The sequence below is a fragment of the Gymnoscopelus microlampas genome, assembly GCF_963454915.1.
Source record: "Gymnoscopelus microlampas genome assembly, chromosome: 12".
Taxonomy (NCBI): Eukaryota; Metazoa; Chordata; class Actinopteri; order Myctophiformes; family Myctophidae; genus Gymnoscopelus; species Gymnoscopelus microlampas.
In genome coordinates this window covers 38,965,618-38,983,380 of record NC_139949.1, presented here as the reverse complement: position 1 = coordinate 38,983,380, position 17,763 = coordinate 38,965,618, and the positions used below count along the sequence as shown (strand labels likewise).

The following is a 17,763-nucleotide window of genomic DNA, read 5'->3' as shown; positions in this document are numbered from 1 at the left end:
ACGGTTTCATAAACATTCTTGAGAGCAATGTTTATCCAATCCAATCCAATCCAATCAGTGATTGACCAATCAGAATCAAGCATTCAACCAAGCAGTGTAATAAGCATTAATAGGCCACAGACCCCTATTTGATGCAATTTGTTTTCTTTGGGAGAGAGGGTCCATTTGTACACTCTTTGAGTTACAGACCCTGGTGGTCCCAGTGGTGTGTTCTAGTTTTTTTTCGGAGGGCATACTATAATTTTTCCCTCCCACTTATTCTTTGATATACAGTATATGAATGTTTTTTCTAATATAGGTCAGGCCACATTTGATCAAATACTTATACTGTATATCACATTAAAGGCAACTCTGACAAGTGACAATAGAAAATCTGTTCACAGCATGTGCATTGTACTGTATATTTTGTCAATATTTTACGTTTGCAAATGTACACTTCATTTCAGTTCATCTGCATTTATACTGTTTCTTATTTGTGAACATGTAAAAATATGGAAATACAGAGAGAAATCTACACATTAATTAGTTCCACTATTTCCTTTGCTGCAGCTGAGTTATTGCTGTTTTAAGCAGAAATCAATCAGCTTGTTCAGGTTTCGTCACCCAGCATTGGCCTGATTATTGCGAGGGTGAAATAGGCTAAAACATTAGAACAGTATACCGTAGAACAGTATCCCCCTCCCAGTGTTGCAATGCTGAATTGGAACGTGGTTGCACTCTATTTTAATGACGTGACGCGCACGTCGCTTAACACAGTTAACACTTTACAGGTCACACAATGGACAATTGATATGCATCTAGGCTCATTCCTATGTTAATCCACCTGGTGTGAGTCCGGAGCCTTTGTAAACTTTGTTGAGGTGTGAATCAGTCGTTTTAAATCTATGCGTGTGCCTGCGCGTACTCCTGGTCAAATAGGTTCCTGCACGGTGTGCAAGACCGTCCCATACGCTTTGCAACCCTGCCCCCTCCCCTCCCTCTCCCTCTCTTCCCTCTCTCCCTCTCTCTCACTCTGTCTCTCTGTCTCTCTCTCTAGTCTGACGTCTCACACAACAGATGCCATTGCCAAAGTAACAACACAGATGTGCGCTGTCAGTATAGGCCTACTGTGATGTTAGGTATGTGTCCATATGTGAAAACTGTCAGAAAAAGACCCGCTCGCTGCATAAACTATTAAGGAAGACCCCTAAAGGCCAGACCGCACCAACACAACTAGTCGCAACTCCTTGCAACAAAACAGTTTTAAGGCCATGTCACACCAATGCAACGCCCTGCGACTACCATTGGGGATAATGGTTGCAAGTAGTTGCATGTTGCAAGTAGTTGCAAGTAGTTGCATTGGTGCAGACTGGCCTTTTAGACAGAGAGTAAAATTTTTACATGCTCATAAAGTACTCTGTGCTCAAGGCGAGAGGTGCAAAAAATTAGCAAACGTTTCGGTCCTGGGACCTTCGTCAGTGCTATGTGTCCATATGTAGGCATAATCTGTCCAGACAGACAACTTTAATTTCACAGATGTGGAAGACTTTGTCTGCGTTTATGATCGTCTCTAAATTGGTCAATGGGTGTTAAAAATGACGTGTTACAATTGTCTCAGAATTCATAACGAATGAATATATTTTTTCCGTGTTCAATGTTTCATATTCGAAAGATGCCTTTGAAGGTTCAACCCAGCTTGATCGATCCTCATCCCCCGAATTGAAATCAGCTGTTGAGGAACCGAGATCAGGAAATGCCACATCTGGCTCGATCAAGTCAGACGTCAAGTTTAAATTCAAGATATCTTCAGCCAGCTTCTCTGGAATGCACCCCAGGAATGTGAATGTGTGTGTGAGTGTGTGTGTCAATGGTCTAATAAAAGGTGATAATGTCCCATTCAATGCATTGATAGCATCCGAATCAGGTGGTGTGTGTGTGTGTGTGTGTGTGTGTGTGTGTGTGTGTGTGTGTGTGTGTGTGTGTGTGTGTGTGTGTGTGTGTGTGTGTGTGTGTGTGTGTGTGCGTGCGTGCGTGCGTGCGTGCGTGCGTGCGTGCGTGCGTGCGTGCGTGCGTGCGTGCGTGCGTGCGTGCGTGCGTGCGTGCGTGCGTGTGTGTGTGTTGCACATTGTATGTGTTTACTAGCTCTCTCCACTGTATGCTATAACATTTGCATTGTTAATTTAGTTAGTGGTGGCTGAGAAATCCTTGCATTGCATGCAGGTAGAATACTAGCAGTACTGACGACCTGAGCTATTGTTATGTAAAGTAGCCAGGTGGGTATACTTGGCGCACGAATCGAGTGGACCGCATTCTTGTGTGCACGCGTCCACATCTGTGCGTGTGCGTGCACGTGCTCCTGCTCAAAAGGTGGTGGGACATGCAGCGTGTTACCACGTCCCATGCCCAATGCATCCCTGGTCCCGGGGAGACAGAAAATGTCTCTTTTGAGTTTCGAGCTAAAAAGTTTGGGAGCCACTGCTATAAAGGACCCCATGTTGTGGGTATAGGGACAACATGCCCACATAGTGCTGCCACAATGGGGCAGTCCCTCATTTTCAACGGGTGAGAGGGTTAGGTTGAACCCTCGAGCAAGAAAGATAATGTGTGAGTAGGATTGTAAGACCACCCTGAGGACCCCAGGAGGTCCCTGCGCCTCACTTTGTACCGCTCTTGTGGCTAGAAGGTTTAGTCATCTATTGATTCAACTGATTTATATAGCTATTCAGACTGTCCAGTCTGGCTAATCTCTCTCTCTCTCTCTCTCTCTCTCTCTCTCTCTCTCTCTCTCTCTCTCTCTCTCTCTCTCTCTCTCTCTCTCTTTGTTTAATCAGCATTCTGACGAATACTGGAATGCTAATGAAACCGCCTCCCTACACACACACACACACACACACACACACACACACACACACACACACACACACACACACACACACACACACACACACACACACACACACACACACACACACACACACACACACACACACACACACACGCATGCATGCATATACACACAAACACGCGCACACACACACACACACACACACACACACACACACACACACACACACACACACACACACACACACACACACACACACACACACACACACACACACACACACACACACACACACAAAGAGAAGGAGCTTATGAAAAAGACATGAGGAGACCCTGCTTTCCTCTCCTCCTCCCTCCCTCCGTCCCTTTCTCTCTCTCTCTCAGTCTCCCTCTCTCTCTCTTATCCAAACCCCTTTCTCAACTCTCTCTCTCTCTCTCTTTCTCTGTCCCTAGTTTTACCCGCCTTTCTTCATTTTTATTATTTTAACTCCTCTCTCCTCTCCTTCATCCCCCCTTCCTCCCTCCTTCCCACAACAGTAAAAGAGAGAGAGAGAGAAAAAAGGCCACAAAAAGCCCTGTTTCTTTTTCTGTCTGTGAATGTGTGTGTGTGTGTGTGTGTGTGTGTGTGTGTGTGTGTGTGTGTGTGTGTGTGTGTGTGTGTGTGTGTGTGTGTGTGTGTGTGTGTGTGTGTGTGTGTGTGTGTGTGTGTGTGTGTGTGTGTCTGTGTCTGTGTGTGTGTGTGTGTGTGTGTGTGTGTGTGCGCGCGCGTGCCTGCACATGAGCGTGCTAGCTGAATTCTCAAGCACACCGTTCACATCCTGTGAGGGGAGAGGAGGGGGCTGGCCAACGACAGAGAGACAGATTGAAAACAGACGTTGGCCTCTCTCTCTCTCTCTCTTTCTCTCTCTCTCTCTTTCTCTCGCTGACTCCATCTCTCTCCCAGTCTCTGTCTGCCAAAGGGACTGACCACATCTTTTCTTTCCATAACGCTAGACCACCTCTCTCTCTCTCTCTCTCTCTCTCTCTCTCTCTCTCTCTCTCTCTCTGAGTCTCTTTCTTTCTGTCCCTTTTCATTTATCTGTCTCTAGAGGAGAGAAGAGAAGAGGGGAGAGGAGAAGAAAAGAGAAAAGAAGAGAAGAGAAGGGAAGAGAAGAGAAGAGAAGAGAGGAGAGCAGGAAAAACAGACGGATATAATGCTTTTTCAAGACTTTTTCAGGCTTATTCAAGATTAAAGATTCACGATTGTCTCCGTACGTCTTCCTCTAAAAGTTTTTACTTGCACCTTCTGAAGGACACTGGACGCTCTGTTTGGTCAGTAGAGGCCGTATTTAGAGAAGCATCGACTCACTTACGTTGCGCTTTATTCCCAGGGTGGAGAATGTGTAAACATAACACACTGGAGGCTACAGTAACGCACATTTGCAGTGACTTCATAGTGCATTACGCACTTACATTAGCTTTGCAGAACATTAAATGTCAGCAGTTTCACAAGACAGACATTGATTGTCTGCACATTTCCTCATTTTTGCACCACATTTACATTTATTTTCTCTACTTTCACTTTTGTACTTGCATTTTAACACAACTTACTGCTTTTGCTTCTGCTTCTGCATCAAATTAAACAATTTTGTTTTATGTCTCACTTTTAGCAACTCTTTGTAACTTGTTCTTTCTCCAATTGAAACGTTATAGATGTCACAGCCGGACAGCTTTTATTCTGATGAACAACATCAACTGGACATTTAGAGGCAGAGACGACTCACGATCTTCATAAATGGAGTAAAAGATACAGCTGACCGGTAAGATATGAAGTGAAGTGTGTGTGTGTGTGTGTGTGTGTGTGTGTGTGTGTGTGTGTGTGTGTGTGTGTGTGTGTGTGTGTGTGTGTGTGTGTGTGTGTGTGTGTGTGTGTGTGTGGGGAGATGCAGACACACACATGCTGATGCTGTGTGTCTGCATCTCCGGATATATAGCTAAACTTGGAGCCCGACTTGACAGATATAGAGCTCTTTCAGCTGTGAGTCAGTGTGAGTCTCTCTATGTGTGTGTGTGTGTGTGTGTGTGTGTGTGTGTGTGTGTGTGTGTGTGTGTGTGTGTGTGACTGTGTGTGTGTGTGTGTGTGTGTGTGTGTGTGTGTGTGTGTGTGTGTGTGTGTGTGTGTGTGTGTGTGTGTGTGTGTGTGTGTGTGTGTGTGTGTCAGAGAGAGCAAGACAGAGACACAGAGACAGAGAGCGAGACAGAGACAGAGACACAGAGAGAGACACAGACAGAGAGAGTGAGTGAGATTCAACCTAATGACCTTCCTGACACGAACCAGCTCTTTAACCTCTGGTTGTTGCCGCCCCTTTTGTGTGTTGCCAGATTCCAGACCGCTGACTGTGACAGCTGTTTACTATCCTATCTGCAAGCCCCACTGAAACCGGGCTAGCCTAGTTTGCACTTTTGCATGTTTGTGTTTTTGAGTCATTTCTCCTTTATTTAGACATTTAATCAAGGCAAGAATGGTGGTACATGCTGCCAGGAACCCTTAACCAAGTGCGCTAAAAACACATTCTCAGTTGATTGCAAACACATTGTAATTGCAGGGAAGGGAAGATTATACTTTTTTTTCTGTCTCCTTCTTGCAAACCATAAACCATATCATGCTAGCTGGCAAAACACTCTATGAATGAATGTAGATTGAGCTAGGCTATGTGATGCTACCAGGATATCCTCACCATGTAAAGTAATTGCCAGATGCTAATGTTTTTCTATTAAAGTGACAGATGAATATCTGCATTAAATCACTAATCACCTCCAGTACATCTGCCTAAAAGCTTATTGACATAACACATACTATACGTGTACACTGTAAAGATTATCACCCAAATATTTGAGGCTGCAGATACTGAGGGCAATGTTGAATGCTGGCCGATAATTATTTTTAATCAAATACCCCTAGCCGTATTTATTAACAAATAAATAAGAAAATGGCATTTGATCAACCTTTTATTTGAATAAATAGATTAACTGAACTGTCAACAAGGGCCTGGTCAAGCGAACAAAACAAGAGTGGTGCTCGGATTTCCCAACGGTGTGGGGAGGGAGTTGACTGAAATCATGGCCGGCGTCGCCATTATAAAGCCATTCTGTAAACCATCAAAGTTCACTGTTTTCCGGACTATGTTTTGGTTCCTTTGTGCCCAGATAAACAGATAAAGTGTCTCCTCAGCAACTGTATGCTGGAATCTGAGGCCCCGTTTAGACGTCAACGGTCTGTAGAGAAAACGACAACATTAAATATCAGATGTGCCCTAAGTTTAGATGGCAATGGCATATTCTGGAGTTGAAAACAAAAAAAAGTGAAACCCTTCCAGAGCGGAAATCTTTGAAAACGCTCCGCCTCGCGTCTCCATGTAAACAGGCAATACGGGGGACCGGCAAAACGTCGGCTCAAGCCGCGTATGCTATTACATCGGTGTAAACCACTGTTTATCAACATCAGGTCCAGGGACCACCAGTGGTCCAAATGGACATGCTTGTGGGTCTGTAACTCTGAGAGTGTACTAATGGAACCAAATAGACCCATAAGGTTCGATTTGTACACTCTCAGAGTTATATTAACTTTACAGTGTAGATTGGGGTCGCGGAGATATTATTCTTTTTATCAAATGCGGGTCCATGGCCTAATGTACGTACATCAAACTGGGCCTCCTGGAAATTCAAAAAGATTGAGAATCTCTGGTGTGAACAAACAGCTGTGATAGGAAGTAGAACGGAAGTGGTTCTACGCATGCGTGACTGGAATATCTGGCAGCGCGTCCACACCGCCACCTATAGCCACCTGGTTACGCAAATAAAAGTTTTTTGAAAATAGCGCTCAAGTGGTTAAGCAGCGACGTCACTCTCAGTGACAGTTCAGGATGATGTAAAACAGCTTGCACTATTTGGTCAGCTGCCATATTAAACCTACAGTGCAGTAGAGCTGATATACAGTAGTTAGTTTGTACTGAATGGCCAGCTGTCATATTTCCCCCCCAGGAGAAAAATGGCAGCTGACAAATCAGTGTAAGCTTATCACCCTCTCTGCCCTCTCTTATTAACCCCTCACCCAGGGTGTATTACATATGCCTAGTCTTTATTTGATCTATATATTAAATCAAATATCCAGCCTCTTTTATCCTGGGTGAGAGGAGTGAAAAAGGAGTAGGAGGAGGTGATAAGCCACTTCCACCTAGAGCTGATAACAGTTACAGCTGTCCAGTGGTGGAAAAAGTATGTATGTTTTTAATTGGAAATACTCAAGTAAAGTACTTGAGTACATGTACTTAGTTACTTTACACCACTGCAGCTGTCTGACCAAACAGAGCAGCAGAAGTGTCACCTCTGAACTAGCACAATGAGCGACATAAAGGACCATGTAAAACATGGACAAAACTCAACCCGATAAATCGCCAGAGGACAAATGTTGCTGTTGTTTCTGCATTGCAACTTGACATTTCAAGGCAAGCAGCAGTTAGCAGCGTCTTTGCTGCTGACTCTGCACCGAGTTGATAGGCACCAGTGGTATAGAGTAACTAAGTACCAATTTTCTGTACTTTTACTTCTACTCCACACTACGTCTCAGAGGAAAATGACTTACTAGTTACTTTGTGGATTTTGGTTATTATTACAAAACACACATTAATCACTTTAGCGTTATATACATTTCGGCCATTTGAAAATAGCCGATCGATGCAACGGACATTTTTAACAGAAATGTTCAAGGCCAAGTTGGCTAACCAACAAAAACAACAAGGCTGCAAAACCATGACCGCCAACAAACACGGTTGCTGTAGCCTGGCATTGCCAGACTGATCATGTGGGATCAGGCACACGTTTTCTCCACGTGAGTAGATCCCACGTGTTCAGTCCTGGCAATACCAGGCTATGGTTGCTTTGTGGCGGAGGAGACCCTGGAGTTTATCCATGTACAAACCAACTAGAGCAAGACCAATATATTGGCCTGCCAGTGTCCTAGCCTGATTCCAGACCTGCCATTGCCAAAAAGAATTGCCCAGTGATATTAGTCTGGCCATGCCAGGCTACCAGTGTCCTACTGCAGTGGTTCTCAAACCTTTTCATGTCAAGGACCCCCAAATTTAAATATATATTTGGCCGCGGACCCCTTTATATTTGGCCGCGGACTATTTTGTGTCAAGCACCCCCAGAAGAGGAGATTTGTGTAAAAAATGCAAAATTATTCTAAATTATTGAAACACTTTAAAGATTTTTCGAAAATGTTCAAAACCGTGCCGCGCTGCGAGCTTGTACATCTGCTATTTTTGAATAGCCAACATATAACATATGGATAAAGGTAAATGTATTAGCAAATTTAGCTGGGGACCCCTTGGAACCCCCTCAAGGACCCCTGGGGGTCCCCAGACCCCACTTTGAGAACCAATGTCCTTATTCTCTCCGCCAGGAGAGTTTGTTTTCACTTTCTGAAACTGGGACTAACATTGGTCAAGCCTCACGTGACACGTGACAATACGGTGAAATAGTGTGATCCGATTGGCTAGTGACGTATAGCGGCCTATAAAATACATGTGTCACTTTGAACGAGTCTGTGCCTCGTTCAAAGTGAGGTAAGACAGTTCCAACAATCCTGCATGCAAAGCAGATACTTTAATTAAGCTAAAGCCTCTCTAGATGGGAAGGCCTCGATCCTACAAATGCTTAGTTAACAGCTAAGCGCCCAAGCCAGCGAGCATGATTTCGAGTTGACATGGCTGAGAAATGGACAGATAGGACACTTACACAGACAGGACGGATAGGACACTTACACAGACAGGACAGATAGGACACTTACACAGACAGGACGGATGGGACACTTACATAGACAGGACGGATAGGACACTTATACAGACAAGACGGATAGGACAGGACACTTATACAGACAGGACGGATAGGACACTTATACAGACAGGACGGATAGGACACTTATATAGACAGGACAGATAGGACAGTTATACAGACGGATAGGACACTTGTGTCATGTTACTATGACAAGAATTAAGAATAAGAATTAGAACATAAGAATTAGAACATTCCCAACATTCCCAACACAAGTCTGCTGGCGGAGAGTTGTGCTCCGAGGAGCACTTTTTCTAGTTATTTATTGTTACTTATTGCTTATAATTTGACTTATTTGACAATGTTGACAATTATGCAGCCGACGAGTCCCGATGTTTAACCACATTCAACCTGTTGTCCCTATTTTGTGCATGCAGATGAATCTTTCCCAAACTTTCCAGACATTTAAAATAAATAGCAGGTCTACAAGCTTCCGGTGTTGCATTGATGTGCTGTGATACATTGTGAGCTTGTGGATCTTTTTTATTTCTTTTTTTTTAATTGATTGATGACTTTTTGACAAAATATCAGTCGAAACATCAGTAATCATTGGGTATTATAGGACTCTCCAAAATCAGGATCGGCATTGGACCAAAAAAATATGGCATCAGACCCTAAAAGGAACCAAAACACAGTGGAAAACAGTGACCTTCAATGGGTCACAACATGACTGTGTAATGACCAGGCCTGTTAGCCAAATAACACCTGCCATTTATTCAATAATTTCCCCTATTGTTGGTACTGTTTAATCCAGTGATTCTCAACCTTTTCTGGATCAGGGACGAGTTTAAAACCTCGAAAGTGTCTGTGGTCCACCCATCTGACCACTCAACAAGTACGTGGTCACAATGACACAATTGTTCACCCCCAAAATTACTTTTTTCTAATCGATTAGTCACCCCATGGAGACTTGAATTCATGGATATTTTTTTGTTTTTGTCGCATTCCTAGGCCAATAATTTGATGACCGTGGCAGCAGTTCCGGTAGGAGACACAAATATACATTTCGGCCATTTGAAAATATCCAATCTACAAGCTTCTGGATCTGCTATTTTCAAAAGATTTTAACAAATTTGAAAACTTGAAATGGGACATTCTGCATAATGAGTAGGCTACTTTTACTTTTGGTATTTTATGTACATTTTGATGCCAATATTTCTGTACTTTTACTCAAGTACATTGTGAATTCCGGACATTCACTTGTAACAGAGTATTTATTTTTGCAGTATTGATGGTTTTACTTAAGTAAAACATTTGAGTACTTTTCCCACCACTGCCCCTAGCTCTCTCTCTATCTCTTTCTCTATCTTTCTGTCTCTGTCTCTTACTAACTAGTCGTGACAGTATTCAGTCACTGCTTATTTTGTTGGAGATGCAAATTTCAAATGCAGTACATGGCTACTAATACTGAAAGGTTGGGGGAAGTGAAGTAAAGTTCTACTGTAACAACAAGAACTCAATGGAAACTTACAGACTCCAGCAGTAATAGAGCGTTTAAATTCCCTCTTTAATGCTGTCTTTCATTCATAGTGAAAATACTCTCTTTCATAGTGGGGAAAGAGAGTTTTCTGGAAACCAATGTTTGTTTATTTTTTTTATAATTTTTTCTGCTTTGCTGGGTGACTGACTGACTGACTCCGCCCCCAACCCGATTGACTACGTTTCATTGGCTATAATTCCCCAGAGAGAAGTAAAGCGATTCGCCGATTGGCTTCTTCTGCTGGAAAGTCCCTCCCACACCAACATTCCCCATCATTTTGAGTTTGAGATTCACACTTTTAACACACACACACACACACGCACACGCGCACACACACACACACACACACACACGCACACACACACACACACACACACACACACACACACACACACACACGCACACACACACGCACACTTCCCTCACATGGAATGTATTTCCTTGGCTGGTCTGGTTGAGGCATCAGGGTTTATGGCCTAAAAATTACTGCACTGTTTTTACCAATGGAAAAACACTTCTCATCTCCTCCCTCCCCCTCTCCCCTCTCCACTCTCCTCTCTCTTCTCCTCTCCTATGTGTCCTTAAACCTCCTTTCATCTGTTTTTTGTCTCATGTCCTCTTTGTTTTGGACGCTGGATCCATCTTTCATTCCAAAACATCATGATGTCCTGCAGACTATACTAAAGTACTCGTGATGTTGTTGTTCATCTGAATCCAGCTTAATATCTTTGCTGCATGCCATCTCTGTCTGTCTGTCTGTCTCTGTCTCTGTCTCTGTCTCTCTCTCTCTCTCTCTCTCTCTCTCTCTCTCTCTCTCTCTCTCTCTCTCTCTCTCTCTCTCTCTCTCTCTCTCTCTCTCTCTCTCATCTTTCCTGTTTCCTACCATTGCAGTCCAACAAAAATGACATAAAGGTAAAGAATGCAGAAAACATTCTGAGAGCAAACTCTCTTTTATTTTATTTTCCTCTCCTCTCCTCTCCTCTCCTCTCCTCTCCTCTCATCTTCTGTCCTCTCGTATCTTCATTTTTCCCCCTCCCCTCTTTGATCTTTAATTGATTCCATATTTTGGCAGAAACTACAAACATCTTGTGAAAAATACCTGTAGAATGTCTTGTCTGTCTGTCTGTCTGTCTGTCTGTCTGTCTGTCTGTCTGTCTGTCTGTCTCCATCGGTCCATCTATCATTTCGTCGTTTTCATTATGGACAATGATACTGGTTTCATCGACACAAAGAACAACAAAGAACAACTTTTAAACACAAGCATTCTTACGTGTGTTCTGGTTCCACAGGTGAAGCTCTCATGATGGGGTTCTGCTGTGAGGAGAGAGGAACTCTGTCTCTGGCTCTTCTTGTTCTCTTGGGTAAGCTATTAGAATCAATACGAACATGGTTAGGGTTTGTTTACTCTTCTCGCTAAACATGAACATTAACTCATTAAAGGGATATTACACTTTAAAAAATAAATGTGGGTGATTTTATCGTCTACTCAGGCTTTTGTGAGCACCCTGGACAGTTTTTAAGTTGCTTGATTCAATATTTAGACATTTGATATTCATTTTATCAGACACACCCCCTTCTTATACAAACCCATTATAACTTCAAACTCGTCCTTGGTTCTGGTGACTGATATTGTCCTTCTAATACGTGAGGAGACCATGTTTTTTCAATTACTTTTTTCATTTATTTTTAAAGGTAGGGTTATTAGGCCCCCCCCCAAAAAAAACATTAAATAATAGCAGATCTACAAGCTCACAGCGCTGCACGAAGTGACGTGCTTTAAGCTTGTAGATCTGCTATTTTTGAAAGCCACTGTTTGAAACCACTGTTCCTAAGAGTTTTCTGAAAAACCTTTGTTGCTACAGTATATGGCTAAAATCTAAAATGATACAAGATGCTCTCCCGGTTTAAAAGAAAACACCACATCATACAGACAAATGACTGTATAGTGGTGGTCTCCATCAATTACAGGACTATGCAAATAGATGTGGATGTTTTTAGGATGATTTTTCTTTGCACTGGAAAAAAATATACTATTATTTTGTCAGTGTTTCATAGTTTGAGACCGACAAATGTCTTTGGAATGCATTGCATTTCAAAAGCGGTTACACTTAGTTTAGAAAGAGTCCGCATATAGATGTGTATGAGGCATTTCAGCAGGATATAACTAGTGGTGGAAAGTAACTAAGTACGTGCTTAAATATAATTACTTTAGTCATTTTGAGTTACTTTGGAGATATAAATTACTATATTATAAAATATACTTTAACCACTTTAGTCCTATTTTATACATAGGCTATTTGAAAATAGCCGATCTACAAGCTCACAGCACGTCACATCGCGATGTGTTGTGAGCTTGTAGATCTGCTATTTTCAAACATTTTAGTACTTTTACTTTTGGTATTTTAAGTATATTTTGATGCAAATACTTTTGTACTTTTACTCAAGTAACATTTTGAACGCAGGCCTTTTACTTGTACCAGAATATTTTCATATTGTGGTATTGCTACTTTTACTTCAGTAAAATATCTGAGTACTTCTTCCACCACTGGATATAACATTCATATCCTAAATCCAGGCCTAATATTGAATCTCAAAGAGATCCTTGCCTAACAGTAGCCTGCTACTCTATATACAGTTTCAGAGAGGTGATGATCATGAAATCATTGACAAGCAGTGGGGGTGTAAAGCACTATAAAAGTCATAAACATGATACGTATCAGTTGTATCAAAGGACTTTGATAGATCAACAAAAAGAGCGGCACAATGCTTTATTTTGTCCAAGGTAGTCCTACTATCATCTATGATAGGTACATGATGTCCTGGCAGTGATATGTCGTATTTATGGTTAGATGCCATATTGATAAGAGCCTAATAAAAATACTCTTGAGTTTGGAATTCACAAGTTGTTCTAAAAACAATCATTTAGACAATGGTTGGTTGTAATTTGGATTTTTATCTTCATGGATTTTATCTGCATGTTTGTGTGCTAAAGCACATAAAATTGGTTTAAAGGGCTATTTCACTTTCAAACATGTTTGGGGTAATTTTAACGTCTACTAAGGCTTTTGTGAACACCCCAGACAGTTTTTAAGTTGCTTGATTCAGTATTTAGACATTTGATATTCATTTTAACAGACACGCCCCCTTCCTATACAAACCCATTGTAACTTCAAACTCCATTTTAACCATGTTAGATTCATTGAAAACACCCATCCTTGGTTCTGGTGACTGATATTGTCCTTCTAATGCGTGAGGAGACTGTGTTTAATTGTTATTATTATTATTTAAATTGAAAGTTTTCCCAATAAATTATAAAAAAATAAATGAAAAACGTAATAGAAAGAACACGGCCCCCTCACGCATTGTATATGATAACAATACTTTTTAACAATTGTTTGACCTTAAGTTTTCTCCTTTCCCACTGACTGACTGCAGACGTCTAAAATCTGTCACAGATTTCACATACCAGCAGTCCTAGTACATTTTTTAAATCAATAAGTAATTGCCACTCCTCTCACAATCTCTGAGGCTGGATGAACGGCAGCATGTCTGTAAATTGTCTTATTGATGATCTGTCCATGAAAAAAGCAGCTAACATTTTACAGCCACATTGTGCTCGTAAAACGGTTTCATGTTTTTAAGTTTATAGGCTATGTTCAACATTTGGCATTTGGATTTAATTTCCTTGTTATCCAATGCAGATGTCTAAATTGCAACCTGTTGACTGTGAATACCACAGCTCTGTTTGTATTGTCCTAAATGAGGTCACGTTCTTTTGCAGAATACCAGACCATGTTTTGTCTCCAGGGAAGTGGTCAGTGGATGACAGTAGTAAATTAACTCTTTCACAGGTCTCTGTGATTTATTTAGACTTTTTCATGTCAGGGAACCACGAAATGAATATGTATTTCAACCTCCATCTGAAAAGATTTTGCCAGAGACTCCCAGACAAGAGTTGTGTCGTTAAAATTCTATTCCAAACTCTTCACATTTGCAAGATCTACAAGCTCACAATGACGAGTCGCAATACGACACTGTGAGTGGTTGAATCTCAGCGGCACGTTTTCTATACTCGTGTATATTCCCTTGAGCAGAAAAACTTAACAGGACTTCGATGTAAAAATAATCACAAAAAGATTTATTCCAAAAAATGTGTTCCCTGGTTACAGAAGTGATCTAAAATCAAGTTCTCAAACCAAAAAATATATACTATGGTCAAAAAACTGTCGCTCTGACCTTGTCTTGAGCATCAACTGAATCTGCACAGCCCTGCACACACAGGTGATAGTATTCTTAATCAGCACTGCCCTGGGCACACTCAGGTGTTAGCAATTGTCAATCAGCACTGCCCTGGGCACACTCAGGTGTTAGCAATTGTCAATTAAATTATCAGTTACACAACCTGAGCTTTCAACCTAAAGAACCTCATCATGAATTAAACAAATTAACTTATTTAAACCTTTTTAACTTAGCTTATTTAACAATCATATACTTCGATATACATGAACTGTTTAGGCAAAAATACAAATCACAAAAATAAGCAGTTATTAATATAATAAACACAATATTCGAACTTGGCTCCCACAGACGCGTTGTGAGCTTGTAGATGGCTATTTTCGAATAGATGATGTAGGATAAATTGTATAATCAAAACTTATTTTGATTCTATGTTTTCTATTCTTGTTTTGTTTTCGTCGCATTCCTAAGCCAATAATTTGATTACCAGCGGAAAGATGTATGTGGTAGGAGACTCTTTGCGTCTCCAACCGGAAATACACCCGGTCATCAAATTATTGGCTTAGGAATGCGACAAAAAACGAAACAAATCCATGAATTCAAGGCTTCATTAGGTGTGCAATTCATCATTTTTTTGGGTGAACTACTCCTTTAAGGATTGAGCATGGCTCAAGTAGGAGGCCTTGCTCATAAGACCTAGGCGCCTAATGGGCTTATAACGGATCAGCAATTTATGACCTGTGGAAGGCATAAAAATGTATATTCAGCGTGGAGGAGACACATGTGTTTCTCAGCTGTCTGAACGTTAGCCAGCCACGTATCTATCACGTATCTGGCCAAAGCTTTGGTCTCACACTAACACAAATGATCAATTGGAAGTAATAAACCGTGGTCTAGACCTGGGTTCATTTTGGTTTCATGACATCATCATTAGAGTTGTTCTGATCTGATTGTTCATTCCCAACGGGCATCGTATCTAACGGCCCTTGTTTGAAATATATTCTCTCCGTTTGGTATATTTAGTGCTGTTCCAGTTGTGTCCAGATGGGGGCGCGGCACTGGAGCTGAACCCCAGCACCTCTGAGGTCATCCTCAGTCCCAACGCTTCCTTCACTGTGGTAGGATTACACAACTACGGTACTGACTAAGGACCATTCACACTGAAGTACCATAACTATAATGATAACTATAACTATATCGTTCAGCATTGTATTTTATTTTATAGTCGGTGTGAACGATTTTTAAAACAATATCTTTATAGTTATAGTTATAGTGCTCAGTGTGAATGGCTCTTTAGATAAGATAGATAGACTGACAGAGAATAGAGATATTGATTGATTGATATTTTCACCTATAATGATGACATGTCCACAATAGGGACAGCAGGTTGAAAGTGGTTAATAATGGTCTCCCCCTGCCTCTCTAGCTGTGTTCTGGCTGGTCCAGGGTGACCTGGAAGCTTCCCCAGGAGCCTCCTCTGGATGGAGTTCTGCTGGACAACCAGGGAACCCGCAGTGTTCTGCAGCTTCACAATGTCACCTGGAGACACTCTGGAAGCTACGTCTGTGAGGAGCCTTCCTCCGACCAGGCCAGGGAGGTGGACGTCTTCATACCTGGAGAAGGTAAGGGACTGTGGGTAAGACATACAGATAGATAGGTAGGTACATATAGATGCATCTAAACACTCTTCTGTTCAGCATAAAGGTCTCCAGCTGTACGTTCAGGCGTTTGCATAATGTCATCGCATGTACGTCCATGTCTTGCCCACATTTTGGATCAAATTCAATTTCCGTTTTTATCTCATAACGCATCTGTTTCATTTTAGATTTTAGCTATATAGATAACCATTATTTTATACTTTGGCTATTTAAAAATAGCAGATATACAAGCTCATAGTGCATTCAGTCTAAACACATCCCACAAATGGACAGGGTGTTTCTTAGAGAGTGTTACACACACTCTCAAAAAGAACAGGAGGGGTCCTGTTGATTCTTCTGTCCCAATTTTCTCTTTCTCACCTACTGTACAGTATGATTATTACCATACCCTTCTAACTTGCCCTCATTTCTCTCTCTCTCTCCCTCCCTCCCTCTCTCCCTGTAGGTCCTGATGAGTGGTTCGTGCCGGTGGGTCCTGGGGTGGTGACAAAGGAGTCGGAGGAAGGCACCATTCCCTGCGTGGTGTCCGACCCGCGGCTCAACGTGACGCTGTACGAGCGCCCCGGCAGGCTGCCGGTCAACGGCACAACGTACCACCCCGGCAGGGGCTTCACGGGCCCCCTCAAAGACTCCTCCTACGTCTGCGTGGCCTCCATGGGCGCTCTGGAGAAAGAGTCACAGGTGTTCTACGTCTTCAGCATCGTAGGTGAGCGGGAGATGATGATGGTGATGGACAGGGGTGGAAAAAGTATACTCAAATGTTTTTACTTAAGTAAAAGTGTCAATACCGCAATGCGGAAATACTTTTTAACAGGTGAAAGTCTGGAATTCTAAATTTACTTGAGTAAAAGTATTGGCAACAAAACTTAAAGTACCAAAAGTTAAAAGTACTCAAATGTTTGAAAATAGCAGATCTACAAGCTCACAATGCGTCAGCTATTTTCAAATAGCCTATGTATAAAATAGGGCTGAAGTGATTACTGTATGTTTTATAATATAATAACTTATATCTGCAAAGTAACTAGTAACTAAAGTTTTCAATTAACTTTAGTGGAGTAAAAGTACAATATTTGCCTCTGAGATGTAGTGGACTAGAAGTAAAAGTACTGACAATTGGAAACACTCAAGTAAAGTAAAAATGCCTCAAAATTGTGCTTGTAAAGAAATTCACTTACCCTACCTCTGAATAAGATGAGATGAGGTATAGACACAATAAGCTATAATGTAAGATAAGATAGCATGAGATAGCATAAGATTGTCCTATCTATATTCTAAATCTCTGTCTCCATTAGTTCCTAAGACTCTGGATGCAGTGATGACCGTGTCTAGCAGTGTGCTGCGACAGGGCGAGGTTCTGACCGTCAACTGCACTGTCAAAGATGTGGAGATGGTCTTCTTCACCTGGGACTTCCCTCGACGACAGGTACAGAACATTGTCTTATCATTAATTCTGTGTTGTATGTATAGATGTCTGTGTCACTATTTGAATCTCCATTCATCCAGGAATTTGAGCCACTGACGGATTTCTTGCCCAATCGGATCCGTTCATTCGTCAACATCTCCACGGCAACCTTGGATGATTCTGGTGAGTTCTAAAAAACATATCAGTTGAAATGAAAACCATCAAAGTCCTATTTCAATGCATGAATGTGACACAAGTTATAGCATCCACTGTGGGCCTACATGAGTACA

At 41.7% G+C, this 17,763-nt stretch overlaps 1 protein-coding gene across 3 annotated transcripts in view; it reads left to right on the top strand.

Moving 5' to 3' along the window:
* Positions 1-3,653: 3,653 nt before the first annotated feature.
* The window catches only part of LOC311057698 (platelet-derived growth factor receptor beta-like), a 33,488-nt gene continuing 19,378 nt past the window's right edge, over positions 3,654-17,763 (top strand). For 2 of the 3 annotated variants that reach the window (XM_084074732.1, XM_084074730.1), the window contains exons 1-8: positions 3,654-4,134; positions 4,516-4,622; positions 11,467-11,538; positions 15,437-15,531; positions 15,840-16,035; positions 16,517-16,777; positions 17,364-17,494; positions 17,575-17,656. In XM_084074732.1, the coding sequence (XP_083930858.1) occupies positions 11,478-11,538; positions 15,437-15,531; positions 15,840-16,035; positions 16,517-16,777; positions 17,364-17,494; positions 17,575-17,656 (826 nt within the window). In that variant the 5' untranslated portion in view covers positions 3,654-4,134; positions 4,516-4,622; positions 11,467-11,477. The remainder of the gene's footprint in view (positions 4,135-4,515; positions 4,623-11,466; positions 11,539-15,436; positions 15,532-15,839; positions 16,036-16,516; positions 16,778-17,363; positions 17,495-17,574; positions 17,657-17,763) is intronic. The other variant, XM_084074731.1, reaches the window with a different exon arrangement.